This window comes from Enoplosus armatus, chromosome 16 (genome assembly GCF_043641665.1).
Source record: "Enoplosus armatus isolate fEnoArm2 chromosome 16, fEnoArm2.hap1, whole genome shotgun sequence".
Classification (NCBI taxonomy): Eukaryota; Metazoa; Chordata; class Actinopteri; order Centrarchiformes; family Enoplosidae; genus Enoplosus; species Enoplosus armatus.
The window spans coordinates 747,294-764,502 of NC_092195.1; the positions used below are offsets into that span (position 1 = coordinate 747,294).

A 17,209-nucleotide genomic window follows, 5' to 3' on the forward strand; every position below is an offset into this window, starting at 1 on the left:
CAACCACCTGGTGAGGTGAGACAATATTCTTTCTTTGGATGCTGGGTGAATTGACCCCCTTCAACTTCACTTTCCCAAGCATGCTTATCAGATGTCAACATCTGCTTACACCCATAATCCCTTTTGGGGTCCATTCCTTGAGTCTGCTGTGCAGTTCTTTTAGAAGGGGACAGGGTCTTGGGGGCTTTTCAGGCATTCGGCGCTGAACGGGCATTGTTCCGTCTTGTCCAAAAACATACTGAACCAAAGAAGGAAACGCACTGGAATTCACATGAATTGTGCTTATATAAAATGTGATTTAAATCAATATGGAAGTCAATGTTCCGCGGTTGACCATTGCACGATGATGCAAAAGATGGAGGCTCTATGGACTCTTATCGGCCGATGGAGTGGCGGGTTACAGCAGAGTTACTGGAATGTCCAAAGGGACCGTTTAGGCTGTCGAGTGGAGTGGAACTGTGGCGTTCAAACGGTTCCATTTTGTTCCCACGTTCCCACTGGTCCTTGAATTCCCGCAGTGTTTTGGCAGTTTTCACAGAGGCGAATTAGGATCACGAGAGCCTTCAGAAACCAGACTGAAAAACAAGATTGGTGGGAGGAATGTTTTTCCCTATTTATGCAATAAAAAAAACAAACTTTTTTCTTTTTCTTTTTTTTTACTACTGTGATGTTTTATACAGCATTTTTGTCAGTAATAAACTTCAAGAATTATCCAAGCAATGTCTTCTGTGTTTATACAGTCAGCTCTTGGATGCTGCTGCTGCTGCTGCTACTTACCAGGCAGCTGCTATCTGCCTTCAGCTCGAATGTCACTGAACGGATAAACAACATCCTCACCATGCTGGTAGTTATGAGTACGTATAAATCCTTCCTACCTCCAGGTTCCATCATCTCTCCGATCCACCCATTTGTTCCTCTGTATTGGCTTATAACAATAATTGTTACTATTACTACTACCTGGCCTTGGAATGCCTTGGGATCCCCCAGGGGGAAGCTGAAGCTTGGCCTGCTGCAACCATGACCCGGACCAGGATAAGTGGCAGAAACTGGATAAATGAATGAAAGAAATGAAACTAAGACTAATTTATTTATTTTGTTTTATTTTTTTACTTTTATATACTTTAAACTCAGAGGATATCTTTGTTTTAAGAGCCCTAATGTATTGAGGATAGTGCAGAACAGGTGTCTACAGTAAGGGAGAAACAAATGGTTAGAGTAAATGAGTGGATTGGTTAAAGGTCCCGCATTGTAGAGAGTGAGATCTCCATGTGTTGTTGGATTATAAAGCAGGTCTGGGTGCTGTATAAATACTGTGAAAGGATCAAAATGCTCAGTTCACGGATAAATGAAACACAGCCCCGTATTCAGACACTGTGCCACCAGGACTTCCGTAAGTTTGTGATGTCACAACTATACAGTAACCGCACTCAGCCACCACCCTCCCCCCCAGCAGGTCATCTGCTCCAGGCACAGCACCACCCACCAAGTACAGGGACTCTGCGTGACACTAACTGCAGCTCTTGAATGGACGCGCTGGATGCTGATCTCCATCTCTGCGTGACCACTGAAGAATCAACAGATGCACCCGACACACACACACACAAAAGGGGGGGGGCTGTATTTATTTTCTCTTTAAACCCGACAAACACGTGTGTTATTCTGTTTCTTTCAACATGCTCTTCCTCACTACGAGGGTGTTTACATATTTTTTTTTTCTTTTTTTTTTTTTTTTTTTACACACAGGACCAACATTCAAGGAAATGCTACTCAACATACTCATTACAAAACAGCCCACTTAAATTCCTAAGTGTTTTACGAGGCTACGCACAGCTTGCCATTGTGTGAACAGCGGGGCAGACTGAACTTCCCTGTAGCTGCGTAGTCATTGTACCTGTCAGAGTCAATTTGCTCAGGTTTCCCACCTTTGCCATATAAGTAACGCACGTAGCACTTTGACCTTTTTCAGCAAAGAGCTCGTTCTGGCCGAACCTGTTTTTCCTTTCTGTCAGCAGAGGAAACTCAGACTGAGCTTATTGGACCGTGGGGACATGAGCTGCTTGCAGGGAGGATGTTTAATGATTGAAAACGAGGGCTGCATAGTTTCACGGGTCACGTAAAGCGATGGAAAGAAAACTGCCTCGTCTGTTTTTCCAAATTCTCAGGGCCAACCGTGGCCATTGCTGCCGCTCAAAGCCAACGAGAAGGCAAACAAGGAACATCATTTTGCGTTTTTTTTTTTTTTTTTTTTCGGGAAGTGACCTCACTTTGCCTTTTCAAAATGTGGGAATCGACGTCAGTCTCGTGTCTGCGTGGTCAGTACAGAGCTGGAGTCAGGATGTGGTTAGCTTGGCATACACACTGGAGGCAGGGGAAACACACAGACATGAGATATTAATCTGAACATCTTACTCTGAAAGAAAGCCAAGAAAGCGTATTTCCCAAAGAAGTGAACTGTCCCTTTAACCGACTTTACATTCCCACACACATAAAGTGTCACCATTGCTCCAGACGTATTATTTTACACAAACTTTCGAAGACATTTAGTTTTATGGTCTACAATGTTAAGGAAGTCCTGGAAACCAGGTGCGCCGTCGACCGACGCGCGCCCTTCTAATCGGCCTCCCGGAGTAAGGAGAGGTAGATGGTGGACTGGAGGAAGCGGGGATAGCAGTCCGTGTCCAGGAGCGAGTAGATGCGTTTCTGCGCGTGGGACAGAGAGGCGTGAGAGGGAGCCTGCAGCAGCTGGATGGTCAGATCCCTGGTCTTGCTGTCCAGGTTCACCTGCAACGAAACAACACGGTAACTGCTCCACTCTCATGTGAAAAGGTCAGCGCCAGCGTTCTTACAGCTGAAGCATTGCTTTTGCGGTTTGGCCATCGTTTCTATTGGCTTAACTGTCTGATTGCTTGTTTCATGACCTTTCAGACTTATTTTAAAAAAGGTCCCATAGTGAGATTTCCATGTCTTGTTTGATTATAAAGGAGGTAAAGGAGGTGTGAGGAATGATAGGAAAACATGAATAGTATATTCTGTACGCCTTCATCCTTGACATGACATCAAATGACCTGATTTCACATTGCATGTGTGTGTTATTCAGTCTAGTTTGCCTAATTCTCCCAAGCTTTCAAAATAAAACTAGCTCATACTTTACGCTATGTCCTCACGCCCACTCGGGTTTTTTTTAGGGAGTCCTCGTAGCAGCTAGATACTGTAGATGCCGCTCAAGTCTTTTTTGTTTTGCCATTAGAATGGTAAATGGTCAAAGATACGTGTCTTCCAGGATGTCCAAAGTTTCAGAAAAATCCATGCAGTTACAAAATATATCATTTTGGAATTTGGGGCACCCTTAAAAAAAAAAAGCAAAAAAAAAGCAATACAATACATTTGTTCGGAACGGTAGGGCTTTTCATTGGGTAAGTCCAAATACTTTGCAGAATGTGTCAGATCAGGAGGGGACTGGACAAACGATGGGTTTTTAGAGAACGCTTCATTTGTACTACATAGTCAGATTCGATTGGAGCCAAAGAGTCCAGTTTTTCCAGGCGCGTGGCTAAGAAGTGATGGGCCGGAACGCAAGGTGCCACAATGTGGGGCTGCGTATCGCTAGAAATTGTTCTATACTGGGGCCACCCCCCTCCCCCCCAAAACCAAACTGTTTTCAGTGCCTCACTCTGAGAAATATTAAGATGTCATTTCACTTAACAAAGGAAGTCACAAGAACCTCCCAAATAAAATTGAACAGTTGAACAAATTCATTTGAAATGTTGGATTTAAATCAGTTGACTGTCTGATCAAAGTCAACAAGGGTGTGCCCAGACATTCCCTACTTCACGGTTAGGTTAGAGACTGAAGCTGGGTTTATGGTCGCCGAGGTGTCTCTGGCCTCCGTGCGATCTCAGAGCTCACGCGACATCTACGGCGGCCTGCTCGCACGAGCATAATCAAGGCTTTTAGGCCCTGTTCAGACAGGCAGGCTTTGGTTTTCTGAGATCCAGATAGAGGACAAATAATAACATTGATAAGAACTCTATGTGTCTGAGAAGAGCGGATGGGGTCTAGATGTCAAACTGAGGACGTGGATCCGAACGAAAAGGAGAACAGACCGCCCAGAGATAATTATTTCAAGCTATTATGACACTGGCTTTTTACGGACGCCCCTGGCAATAACAAGTACCTGTTATATTTAGCTGCTCCAGAGTGAGCACAGTCTTCCATGGGCAATATAGAACTCGTGAGGAAACGGATGGACCCGCGTTGAGCACGTGGCACTTTTATGGTTTTACTGCTGAACTTTGCCGTTTCCTCAGAACATACCTGCTGGAGGAACTGAGCAGGGGCGAGCTTTCGGTTTTCTCTCGTTGGAACTCGTAAAATGTCACCCAAGTAGAGGAAAGGGGTTGATGGAGCTTGTAAATGGCAAACAAAAGGTGTTGAGTGTGCATGCTCACCCCTCGTGCTGAAAACAGTGGTTCCATCTGCTGATTAAATTGTGAACGGTTTAAAAGTGTTGCTATATAACTTTCAAAAGAAGTAATGACGCAAAAACCTTGTCTTACAAATGAAAAAGCTGAATTCACAAGTCATAAAAACCACACCTGCGCTCAATTTAGCACACATTTAGCCTCACTTGGTCTGGTATCGTTTATGGTGGCCGATTACGCAACGTTTAGAACAAGTTCAATGGTTCCTCCATCGGCCTTTTACTAGCGCCAGTCTGGCTCGACCCACCACCATTCTGGGATAGGGGGGGAAATCGACTTATACCAGTAGCCTACACCCAGTGAGTCAGACTAGCCACACCCACGCAGTCCTGATGAAGCAGATGAGCATTTCGTGTGTTTAACTCTTTTTAAACTGTTTTTTTTTTTTTTTTTAAGAAATGCATTTCAAGTTTTCAGGGCTTCAAAAGCAACTGACTCAACAAGTCAGAAGTCTTGGAAATGGAATGGAGGGAGATGCAACATACTATTATCCTGCAACTGTCGCCCCAGCAAAAGTTATATAGCCTTGCTTTGAAACAGAATGACAAACCTTACTATCTTCTACAAATCTTAGTGATCATACTTTGCGTCATCCATTGCATGTTGTTAGTCAGCAACGGCCTTAGATTCAATCTAAAAAAGGAGGCTCATCTGCTTAAATGTGGGTGACGCTTCTTGTAAATGAGGGGTTTGCGTCAGATATTTTGAATCCTGTTTGAACGCTTGCACCGTTAGTGGAAATGAATGCAGCTATTGATGCAATGCTGTGACACATAAACACACACTCGGTGCATTGTTTGGAGGATGACACACACTTGGAGCAACAAAACAGCTGAAAGTAAATAAAATTTAAAAAAAAAGAAAAAGAGAAAGGCTTGGACATGTGACAGAACTTGAAAAACACCTCCTTGCATAGATTAGCTCTTCATGCATGCAGCTAGATTAGAATGTAGAAGCAGGCCTGTACCTCCCGGGGGGCACCTGGTTGGATGTAGGTGGCACAGATGTCCTTGGCCCTCCTCTGCAGGCTGAAGTTGTTGGACGAGTGTTTGTACTGCTCGCACGCCAGATAGAACTGCAGATTCTCCTCGCTGAACTCAGAGCGCAAGAATGCTCCAAACACGGACACGCCAGCTGGGAGGAGGAGGAGGAGGAGGAAGAGGAAGATAAGTGGGGCTTGCCTCACCGTGCAGCGTCACAGTTACGCATGTTACAAGAAGGACCCCCCACACACACACACACACACAGAACACTGTCACAACAATCCCTAATAAGCACATGAGGAACAGGACTGCCAGCAGCAAAGTAAACAGCTCCTTCCTCAGTCCGAGGTGTCAAACGTGGCCGACTGCTTCGTGCGGTGGGAAGGCTTCAAATTGCTGACACCACGCAGGGGGGGCAGCACTCCAAATTAGCATGGCACTGATAAGGAGGCCAGGTCACACGGAGTGCTGAGGTTAGTCCTCGGGCAAGCTCTGGAGTTTCCAAGACATATGGCAAGTACGCCAATAAAGATGAAATGTGTATTAATCCACTGCTGAAAATAGTCCCCAACAAATACTTCCCCCTGTTTGGGTAACGTTTGCTAAAAAAACTACAGTGGCTTACTGACCCTTTTTTATAAATGACGGTATATATTTGCAAGTTGTTTTCAAAGATTTATGTCAGTGGGAACCCAACGGGTTTGGGGCTGAGAGCGGCACCGACACATCGCCGGCTTGGGCGTGCACGTGGGATTTGTCAATCGTGAAATCGTACAGATTCATGAGGTAAATTATTATCCACCTACATGGCTGGGTATTCTTTAAAAGGTTTTAATATTGGTGCCAATACATACCCGAGTTGTGTTATTAGTACCGAAACTTTTCAAATGAGTCAGTTTGATTTTGTCCCAACACTAAGGAACTGTACAATCACTTTGCCTATTTCAAATCCAAAGTTAGCAAACAAAAAGGAAGTATCTGATCAAGAATTAGTCAGCAAAACTAAGAATCGGACCATGTATTCAATGACAACTTCTGGCATTGGACAGTTTTGGATTTTTAGGAGGAAATTTAATTTGAAGAATTCTCAGCCATGCTATGTCCATCCGTCTGTCTGTCCCACATGTCGGTTCAGACTGAAATATGTCAACAAACTATTCAATGGATTGCCACGAAATGTGATAACTTTGGTGACTTCTCGTCTTCGCCATCACCGAGTCAAATGGTTTATTTGTCCGATACTTTGACTCACGACCAAATATCTGCAAAACGAGCGGGATTCGCATCGTCCTCTCCTGTGGGTCGCGTCGGTGCCCGACACCTCTCCGGTGTCGGATTTGCGTCCGAGCGTTTCTGGAACTTTCTGGGACCAACAAACCGACTTTCGCACCCACTCCATGCAGTGATTAGATAACCCAGCCTTCGACTCAAAGCACTGGTGTAATAAGTCCGGCCTCGCAGAGCCACTAGCATGGCTGTAACCTCTTAGTCTTGTTATTCAATGCCCATCCGTCTCACCAAGAGGACCATGCCAGTGTAACAGATAGCCCATTTACCACCAATCATGGAAACTGATTACCAGTTTCCAAACACTGAATGTGTTTTTCTACCTTCCAGGCTGCCATTTGCTTCCATTCATTTACATACTGTCTGAGAAACTTGCTTTATATGTTTTTATTGCTGTCAAAAGCCCCATTCAGACTGGATTAATATTGCAAGAGAATGTGAGGCGATACAATATTAGTCGTTCCCTCCCTCATTGTGAAGTGCATTTTAGCCAGTACTAAATCACAGTAGATGGTCTGTGGATAAACAACACATTCGGTTTACGGCACATAAAGTCGGCTGAAGGGGGGCGAGCTCACTTTTACAGCATTACTTGTGGGATCTGGTTCTGCTAATGTTTTTTTTTTCTTTTTTTTCTGTAGGACTGTATGTCTGCATGTATGTCCATCTGATTAGATATTAGATTTTAACTACATCACTGAGCAATCATAATTACATGACTGTGATGGATTACAGCGAAGTGCCAGCCTTTCTATAGGACAGCAAGCTCTGTGTTGAGACTAAATACCTCACTTCCCCACTCTACATGCACATAAACACATACATGATTTCTGTTTGCATTGTTGTTTTGAACCTGAATTTGATGAGTTTACCGTTTATCAGGCCACAAATGAGACAAGAATTAGGTTGGAAAAACAATAGATGTCAATAGAGTGTTTGGGCAACTTTAAAACTTTATTCACTGATTTTTGGTGAAACTGGATGATATTTTATGGAGAAAACAAGTTCTGGTTTTCCGTCTTGAAGTCCTCCGGCTGCTCTGCCTCAACTCTCTGTGATTTACGGAGTTTCCTGACGGGCAGATAGCTTTACTTGTTGCTAAAGTAGCCGCAAACTGTAGCTGCCGTTAGCTTATTAGCTCAGTTAGTCATGTAGCTAGCGGCCTATTAACTTTAAAGCTTAAATGGAGCTTTATTCAACCTCCTCCCAGCGGTCCAAAGCTCTGGCGCTAGCGGCGGAAACACCAGCACTCCCCTGGCGCTAACTAGCCAACACCAGCTACAGCCAGTCAATAGCAACTTAAGGAACACTGAAGTGTAAATTGTCCAGTATTTAATTCTCCTTTTGGCCTTGTGAAACAGGCGTGTATTAGCCTACGCTAATCCACTTGCTTTTTGGTCAACTCCGTCAAACGTGCACTAGCCGGAGTATAAAGTCTCTGTCTTTAGGATGCAGGGCAAAGAAGGGTCGATACAGGCTACTTGAGACCCGATTTGAAATTGACCAACGGGGCCGAATCCAATTCGATTCCAGGATCATTTTGTCACAATTCCACAATGCGGGTGAGCGAACGGGGCCAAGTCTGGCAACGTGGCGGGATCCTGACCTGATCAGACCCGATATAATTTGCAACCGGCCCGAGTCAGGTCCTGCGTCTCAGATACTCCTGGAAAAGAATTGTGAGCCAGACGCCAATAATGATATTTGAGAGTTCAAAGAAACTAATATGGGTAATCTTCTTTCTTTTTAAGAATTGCAACCAAGATATGCAGCGAGTGGGACTTTTCAGAGTGATAAATGATGACTCTAATAAGTGCTCTCTGGTGGATAAACTATGCAACGGAGACACTGTTTCTAAATGACCTCAAACGTATGTATTTGACATTTCTGTGCTGACATTTCTCGTTGCTTATCGGATAGATATACAGGATCTGTGGTGAGCCAATACTGGCTAATACGGTATTGAGCACTTGTAAGAAGTCAGTGGCAAGCAATAATGTTAAGTACATCATTTATAGTAAATGGGCTAGACACTGTAATCTCTAAAGCCCCGCCTAAAAGAGAAGTGAAGGGAAACAATTATGTGGCATTCAAAATATCCTGTAGTGTGGTCTGTGTTATCAGAGGGTTTAATCGGGGCCTGCCCTGGTTTTGTTGATATGGGTGACAACGTGAGTACGTCATTAGATACCGGAGGATACTGGAATACACCAAGAGAGACAATACTATCAGGAAACAGACAAGTGATTGAGGAATCTGCCTGTGCAGACATGCAGGTTTCCTAATCACGCAATGTTGCCACCATAATCCTTGTCGGTGTCAGGCTGGTCAAACATCCTCTAGCTGGAGAGACAGGCTCCGTTGTAGCGGTGATTTATGACAGTCTCGGAGTTTACCATCTGTTCTATTCATAGAGGCGGCAGGGCCAGGGGAAGCGCTGCTCTTTTAGCTTTACTGCACAGCACACAGCAACCAGTGACGTCGGCTCAGGTGTCAACATCGCTGCAGCTACATGCGCGTTCAGATACAAGCGGGGGGGGAATTCGAGACAGGCTTGACTTTTAGTTGCACAAACATTTGTCCAAGGCAGAAGCGGTCAGTCAGTTAAATGTCAGGGTGTCGAGTTCAGGTCAATGAAAAGAAGAGCGATCATCTAACATCAGTTAAAATAAAAAGGTACCCTGTGGAGTTTTCAGTGCTATGAAGCAACATGCAGCAAAACACGCTGAACGCATCCTACCTCAGAAATGACTTGCAATACCTTACTGTATGGTTTGAAGTCGGAACTGTTAGCTTGGGGGTCTTCTCCTGTTTAATTGGCACATTGCTGTCTTTTATGTCATTATTTTCCACCAATTGTTTTAGCCCTTGGACTCCCTCCCGCCCTCACTCCGCATGCTTATGTGCTCGTTGGTAATCTAATATAAACAACCCGCTTATCAAAACATTGCTCTGTAGCACCGTCAGTGGTCATGACCTACCACAACCTAGAACTCTTGAGTCTTGAGCCTGGTCGCACGACCATTTATAAACAGCCATATTTTGGACCGACATAGATACATTTCAGTGGAATCTATTATGATTAGTGGGTCTGTTCACAGAAGCTGAGTAAATCCAGAGACAGTCTGGAAAGGAGACGGCTCAACTGAAGAGTGATTTCCTGTATCGGTGTCACGTGGGTTTCGCCACTGCCCCGCCCCTTTCGAAGACCAGCAGCAGGTCCTGAGTCTATTCATTTCAATGGGAGAAGTGAACGTGAGCACAGATTATGGCCGATTCTTTCATCCCGTTGTCACCGATGTAAATATTGGACCCATTTTTCGCGAGCCGCATATCTTCCGAACATTCTGACACTTAAGTGGCATTTTTTCAGACGGACAAATCAGGAGAAACCTGTCTCTGTCTCAGTAACACACTCTCGCGAGATCTGGCAACACAGATACCACGTCCCGCTGCAGGTGCTGAACCCGGCGACCAATAGCAAACCACCCTGATGGTGCTGACATCTGAGAGAATGGAGACCGTAAGAGTCCAAAACTGAAAATAAAGGACATGCAAAGTATTATATATACTTTTGCCTGCAATGTTCATTACACCTGGTCAAAGCACCCCTAAGCCTTACTTGTAGAACTAATAATGGGCTCTGTGCTCACTAAATTTCATGACAATCTGGTTATTAGATTTGAATACTTCTTCAGTGCAAGTGTAACGATTTTTTCCTGGTGGTGGTGCTAGAAAAAAAGGTCTGAAGGTCATCAAAAATATTAGGATTCCTCTGGACCATAAATCAAGCAAAAGTTGGTGAAAGTTTCCCTTTCAATTCTATTTCTGTTGGGAATTCCTGCCCTTTTCCTGCTATTCCCGCAAGGTCTTCCCATATGCTGGCTTTACTCCACCACCAGCACGTCTAGACTCCGGGGAACTCCACTTATCTCTTATCTTTGTGACCCTATGCTTATTGAAGATGCGTCACATCAATGGAGTCCTTCTCTGTTGTTGACCTCAATAAAACAATCTCACTCTCCTTATTGAAACGCCCAAAGCAAATTTAACGAGATACCGTCCTCTGGACCTAGGCGAATGACGGACCGACGGACAGGGTTATCAGCCGACATTGCAAACCTTTTTCAATATATGTTTTTATTGAAGGAATGGAACAATGCAGGGGACGTAATGCATTACATTACCCTCACCCATCCTCCTCGAACACACCTTGGCAGCCGATGTGTTCACAATACAATATTTCTTCTTCCAAGGCACAAGCCCACACGTATCTACAACATGTTGGATGGTTCAGAATACACTCGTTTACCGTGCATCAGCCATCCTTTGAGGTAATCAATAAAGCAAATCCCCCGACTACAATTAAATACCTTCATCCAGTGGGTAGTTCGCGAAGACTGATGACAAGAAAAAGAGATGGCGACCGAGCTGCCATGCAAGACGCTGGCCTCCATCAGGAGCAACTTAGGGTTCAATGTCTTGCTCAAGGACACGTCGACATGTGGGGGAACCAGGGATTGCGGGCGAGGTCTTGTCACCCCAAGAACCTCACTGATGGTTTTAAAAAACATCCAGTCCAGTAGTTAGTCAAGCTGAGGGCAAGACTAGAATGCACGCACTCTGATGCAAATGAATGCTTTAATCAATCATTACAGGCCTCCAAGAAGTGTTTGGCTAGATAAAAGTCAAAGTCAAATCTCACAACAAACAAAGCAGGACTCACTTTGACTGGCCAGCAGGGTGTTCAGGGACTCGGCCCATTTTTCCAGCTCTTCTCGACTGATCTTCCTCTTTTTACTGTGGCCCACCTGACTCCACTGACGCATGAAGAGCAGGCGAGACCTCCTCTCTGTAGCACTGTGGACCAGGATCACATGAGGACAGGGAGAAGCAGCAGATGTAAGCCAGAGGAGATCGTACCAAAAGATACTGCCATCATCACATCTCAGAGGGTTCTCGAAAAGCAAACGTCAGGACACGTTGCTTAACGACAATATTAGAAGGGTAAAATACTGACCCACCTTCAGGATCAAATGGATTTCACTTTGGGACATTCAATGTTTGTTTAAAGGACAGTAAATTAACCGTCTTGAGTGTGGCTAAAACGTTAACAAATGGGATTCTTACCTGTCTTTCTGTTCTGCGTTGAACAGGTTGGAGTTTGAGGAATGAGGACTCTGAAACAGAAACCACAGAGTTAACTGGAGATCTACATCTTCAATGTAAATCTTTCCAGCTTTAACTGTGACATCAAACTTTGTTTAAACCTCTAAACTAAGCTACAGCGATGACAGTTGAGAACCTGTAAAACACGTAGGCCAAGAATAAGCAGACCAGCATATTTTAAAGGTTTCAAAATCCACGGCCTGTATGTTTGTCATTTTGTGAACAAATTACTACCAATTTGTTTTTCCTTCTTTTCAACTATTTAGAGTAACTTTACATTAATGCACCTTTTTGAGTTAGTAAATTATATGTACAGTCACTTTATTATAATACAAACTGGTCCCCGTCTATAGTGTTCATTGCAGCTTAAGTTCTTTGCCCTTTTCCAGATAAAATCTGTGACATCACTTTGTAAATGGCGCCGCACTGGTGGCAGCCTGTTACAGCAACTCTCGCTCACCGTTGAGTTTTTCCTCCTCTTTACTTTGTTATTTTCTGGAGTTTGAGCTGAGGAGGAGGAGACGGGGAAATCATGCTGGAGCCGAGCGCCGCGTTAGGAGGAGACGTTTTAAACCCCGTCCTTCCATCCATCATCATGGGGAATGTGAGATCTCTCCCCAATAAGATGGATGAGTTAGCGAAGATGACCCGGCACCAGAGGGAATGCCGGAAGTGTAGCATCATGGTGTTTACGGAGACATGGCTAACACCGCTAACCCCGGGTACCACGCTGGGCGGTTTCCAGCTGATGATGGGCGGACAGGACTAAGGAGAGTGGTAAGAGGTAAGAAGGAGGGCTGGTAGTGTTTGTTAATGATAGATGGTGTAACTCTGGGCACATCACTATTAAAGAACGACTCTGCAGTAAGGACAGTGAGCTGTTAGCTGTTAGCATGAGGCCATACTATCTACCGCGGGGAATCCACGCATGTTACTACGATAGCGGCGTATATCCCCCCTCTGCTGACGCTGACGTGGCCCTGCCCCATATTCACCCAGTATGTCACATGTCACAAGACGCTGGACTTGTTTTATGCCAATACCAAGGCATAAGGCATGTAACTCATCACCACTCCCTCGCCTGGGAAGATCTGATCACAACCTGGTGCACCTCCTTACCGTGTACAAACCCCTGGTACTCAGGCAGCCAGCCGTCTCTCGCACAGTGAAAAGATGGTCCGACGAAGCTGACGAGGCTTCGAGGGACACAGCGGTGTGGGAAGTACTTTGTGATCCTCATGGGGAGGACATTGACAGTCTCACACACTGCATAACGGACTATATTATATAACTTCTGTGTGGCGAATACCATACCCACCAGGACTGTACGATGTTTTTCCAACAACAAACCCTGGATTACCCCGGACATAAAGGCTCTCCTTAAGGAAAAGAAGAGGGCCTTTAAGTCAGGAAACAAGGAGGAGCTGAAGAACGTGCAGAAGGAGCTGAGGTGGAGGATCAGGGATGGCAAGAACAGCTACAGGAGGAAGATGGAGGATCAGCTGCAGCAGAACAACATCAGTGGAGTCTGGAAGGGCCTTAAAACCATCTCTGGTCATAAGGAACCCAACTCCCAGCCTGTGGGAGACCGGAAGTGGGCGAATGATCTGAACGTCTTCTTTAATAGATTTGATCAGGCATCTTCCCACCGCCCGGCCCAGTCACCTCTGCTGCAACCCCCATCGTCTACACCCCCTGCATACTGCCCCAGCCCCACCTTCTCCCCCCTTCCCACAACAGTCAGCTCACAGCAGCCCTTCACATCCACTGCACCTCCTGCCCAATGCCCCACCGCTTTGGAGGGCAAAGGGGTGGACCAGCACCTGACAGCATGGACTCTGGACTATCTCACCAACCGACCCACAGGGAACGGTCCTGGCTCCCTTCCTCTTCACCCCCTACACTGCAGACTTCACACACAACTCAGCCAACTGCTACCTGCAGAAGTTCTCTGATGACTCTGCAAGGGAATACAGAGAACTGACCCAGGACTTTGTGGACAGGTGCCGGTGGAACCACCTCCACGTCAACATAGGGAAAACCAAAGAAATGGTGGTGGACTTTGGCCGGTGCAAACACACCCCTCCCACACCTGTGAACATCGAGATGGTGAAATCTTACAAGTACCTGGGTCTTCACCTGAACAATAAACTGGACTGGACTGACAACACGACTGCTCTGTACAAGAAGGGCCAGAGCAGACTCTACCTGCTCAGGAGACTCAGGTCTTTTGGAGTGCAGGGGGCACTCCTGAAGACCCTCTTTGACTCTGTGGTGGCATCAGTCATCTTTTATGGAGTGGTCTGCTGGGGCAGCAGCATCTCAGCTGCTGACAGGAAGAAACTGGACAGACTGATTAAGAGCTCTGTCCTGGGATGCCCCCCCCGGACTCAGTGGAAGTGGTGGTGGGAGAAAGGCGGATGATGGCTACGCTATCATCCCTGAGGAAGAACAGGTCCCACCCCATGCAGGACACTCTGGCAGCACTGGAAAGCTCCTTCAGTGACAGCCGCGGTGTGTGCCAAAAAATGCAAATTTCCCTGCTGGGGGATTAATAAAGGATTAGCTTATCTTATCTTAACAGTGCATGCCATTTCTAATAGTTATCCAAACTTCATAGAACCATAGTTGCATATATAACCCAACTCAAGGTGCACTTAATGATGGAGTCCCAATTGTTATGGAGACGGACCGATTGAACTGGTAGCTCAGTAGCTGTATGATTTCACTTGGAAGGAAATTGACATTTTAAGCTAACAAAAACATGAGCTTAACTGTTGAGTTAAGCTTAACCAGTCAATTTAAAGCAGCTATAATCAATATTACATGTGTACTGTGAAAGTGGTCGCTTGTAATGATGAACCCAATTTGTGTATTTGGTGTATTTAGTTGTGTTTTGTGTATTGTTTGTGTTTGGTGTATTTGGTTGTGTTTGGTTTATTTACTTGTGTATTTGGTTGTGTTTAGTGTATTTACTTGTGTATTTGGTTGTGTTTTGTGTATTGTTTGAGTTTTGTGTATTTGGCTGTTTTGTGTATTTACTTGTGTATTTTATTGTGTTTTGTGTATTTACTTGTGTATTTGGTTGCATGTTCCTATATTTTGTTGTTTCCTTCGCACCATTCTTTTCTAAATGCTGCACGTCTTTGGTGAAGATGTTTTCTGTTTATGTTTTCACGTGCTTGTGTGCGTTATCTGTTTGCAAGCTGCAGTGCGTTGAGCTCTTATGTTCAAACCTTTAATGTGGATATTCTAAATTAGGTTTAGGACTTTTTAGGAAGCTGCCTATATGCTGCTCTGCACTTCAGCGTAGACTGAAACCTCACTGGTGTCCCACCTGCCCAAATAGACTCTTGAGGTGCAGTTTAGCGGCTGACAGTTTCGGTTTATGGGGGTGCCTGTGCTGGGATTTGAAGGAGAAGGGGTTGGAGGAGGACGATGGAGACGCGGGGGGCAGGTCATCTCTCTCGACGCTCTCCGTGCTGCCCTTGGCGGCTGGGGCCAGCTGGCTGTCACTGTAGGCCCTGCAGCCTTCACTGATGACACACACTCCGAGGTGGCTCTTGTCCTGTTTCCCCAGCTCGCTCAGGTTCTCAGCGCTGACGCTGTGCTCCTTGGTCAGCTCCTTCCTCCCCGCCCCGCCGGGACTCGCTCTGGGCTCCTGGATGGTGGGAGTCAGGCCATCTGACCCCCCGCCCAGCACATCTTCCTCAGAGTGAGGTGTGTAGGTGCCAGACTCCCGGTTCTTCCCATAATCTGGCCTCTTCAGTGCCACTCTCTTCCACGGAAGGAAGTCAAGATCCAGGAGGGATCCCTCAGAGCTGAATCTACGCATGGTAGCTGTATGAGAAGTGATGCAGAAGGGTAGGAAAATGAAGTGCTGCAAAAAAGTGAAAAAAAGACAAGGCCAGAAATGAGGTAAAAGGGTTAAGAAAAGATCAGAGGTGCCGTGAAGCACAGCCTGGGAGTTGGGGGAGGCAATACAATTGGACAATCAGAAAAATGGGTCACAGAGACAATGAATTGCTCCACATCACTGTTTCTACTCACTGAACAGCAGCCAACTCTGGAACCTACTTCCCTTATAAAAGCTTAGAAATGCCCTTTAACCTCTCTTAATTTATGTGCACGCACGCACACACACACACGGGTTGAATCATTAATGTAAGCGTAGGTTATTTGGGCTCGAACACAGTTGTCTCGTCTCACCAAGTTCCACAAACATTTCACCTTAATCTGGATTTAAGAAGTTTAGGGATTTAAAAAAAACAAAAAAGGGCATATCATTTAAAGGGATACTGTTCCCACAAGATGTACCACCAACGTACACAAACAAGTTGTGTTTACTATACATATACATATATACACACACACATACACATATATATACACACATATATAAACATACACACACATATATATATATATACACACGTGTGTGACTTTTCTGACTTACTCATAATTTCGGTTTTGTCAGTTAGAATTTTTACCCACTCGATTTGGACTTTTTTGACTTGGCGTCTGAATAATTTTGACTTGGCGTCTGAATAATTTTGACTTTCCAAAACGCAGAACTCTACTTTAGCATTTTGACTCGACGTTGCTTGACTTTTTTTTTTTTTTTTTTTTTTACGGAGTGAACGCGAGAAAATAAGCGCGGCCCTCGTCATCACTGGACCGTCAGCTAGTAAGTGAGAGGTCCGCCGTGCCATGTCATATTGCCCGATGACAGTGCATCCCGGCCCTCGTAGATGTACTGTTTACTATAGCAAACAACAGTCGGCTGATATCTGGACTCATTAAAGGCGTAAGTGTCGTTAATGAACGTACCTCTTATTAGGCTCTCTCCATGGCAGATCCTCCAGCAACATGTGCCTGAAGTGAAGGTTCGGGATCCAGCAAAGCCGATTTCAGGTCGTCGCGCCCCCCCCCCCTTCTCTCCCCCCCAAAAAAAGCGAACTCCAACCTGCAACCGCTCCTCCTGTCCTCGGAAGTTTGTGGGCTCGGTCAGCCGCGCGGACTCAGACCTCCCTCGCTCCTGCGACGCCGTCACGTGCCCACACACACATTAATTGGAAAGAGCTCGCGGAGTGAAGGTGGACGTCGGGAGAAGTTCAACACAGCTCCCCCCCCCCCCCGTGACAACTAAACAGGCCTCCTCCTCATGACTTGCTGCCACACCTTCACTTCTGTCTGAACTTGTCCGTCAGACCGGGACTTCTTGACAAGAGCCGCCTCCAGTCTGGCATCCACGCACGCACACACTCACACGCACGCACGCACGAGCTC

General features: G+C 45.6%; 1 protein-coding gene across 1 annotated transcript; it reads right to left on the minus strand.

Moving 5' to 3' along the window:
• Positions 1–1,603: 1,603 nt before the first annotated feature.
• Positions 1,604–16,851, minus strand: LOC139298794 (regulator of G-protein signaling 8). The gene is made up of 6 exons (XM_070921563.1): positions 16,751–16,851; positions 15,258–15,800; positions 11,882–11,931; positions 11,478–11,611; positions 5,449–5,615; positions 1,604–2,781 (listed from the first exon to the last, which is right to left on the minus strand). The coding sequence occupies exons 2-6, from the start codon at positions 15,753–15,755 to the stop codon at positions 2,611–2,613; spliced, it is 1,020 nt and encodes a 339-aa protein (XP_070777664.1). The 5' UTR covers positions 15,756–15,800; positions 16,751–16,851; the 3' UTR covers positions 1,604–2,610.
• Between the last annotated feature and the right edge of the window lie 358 nt (positions 16,852–17,209).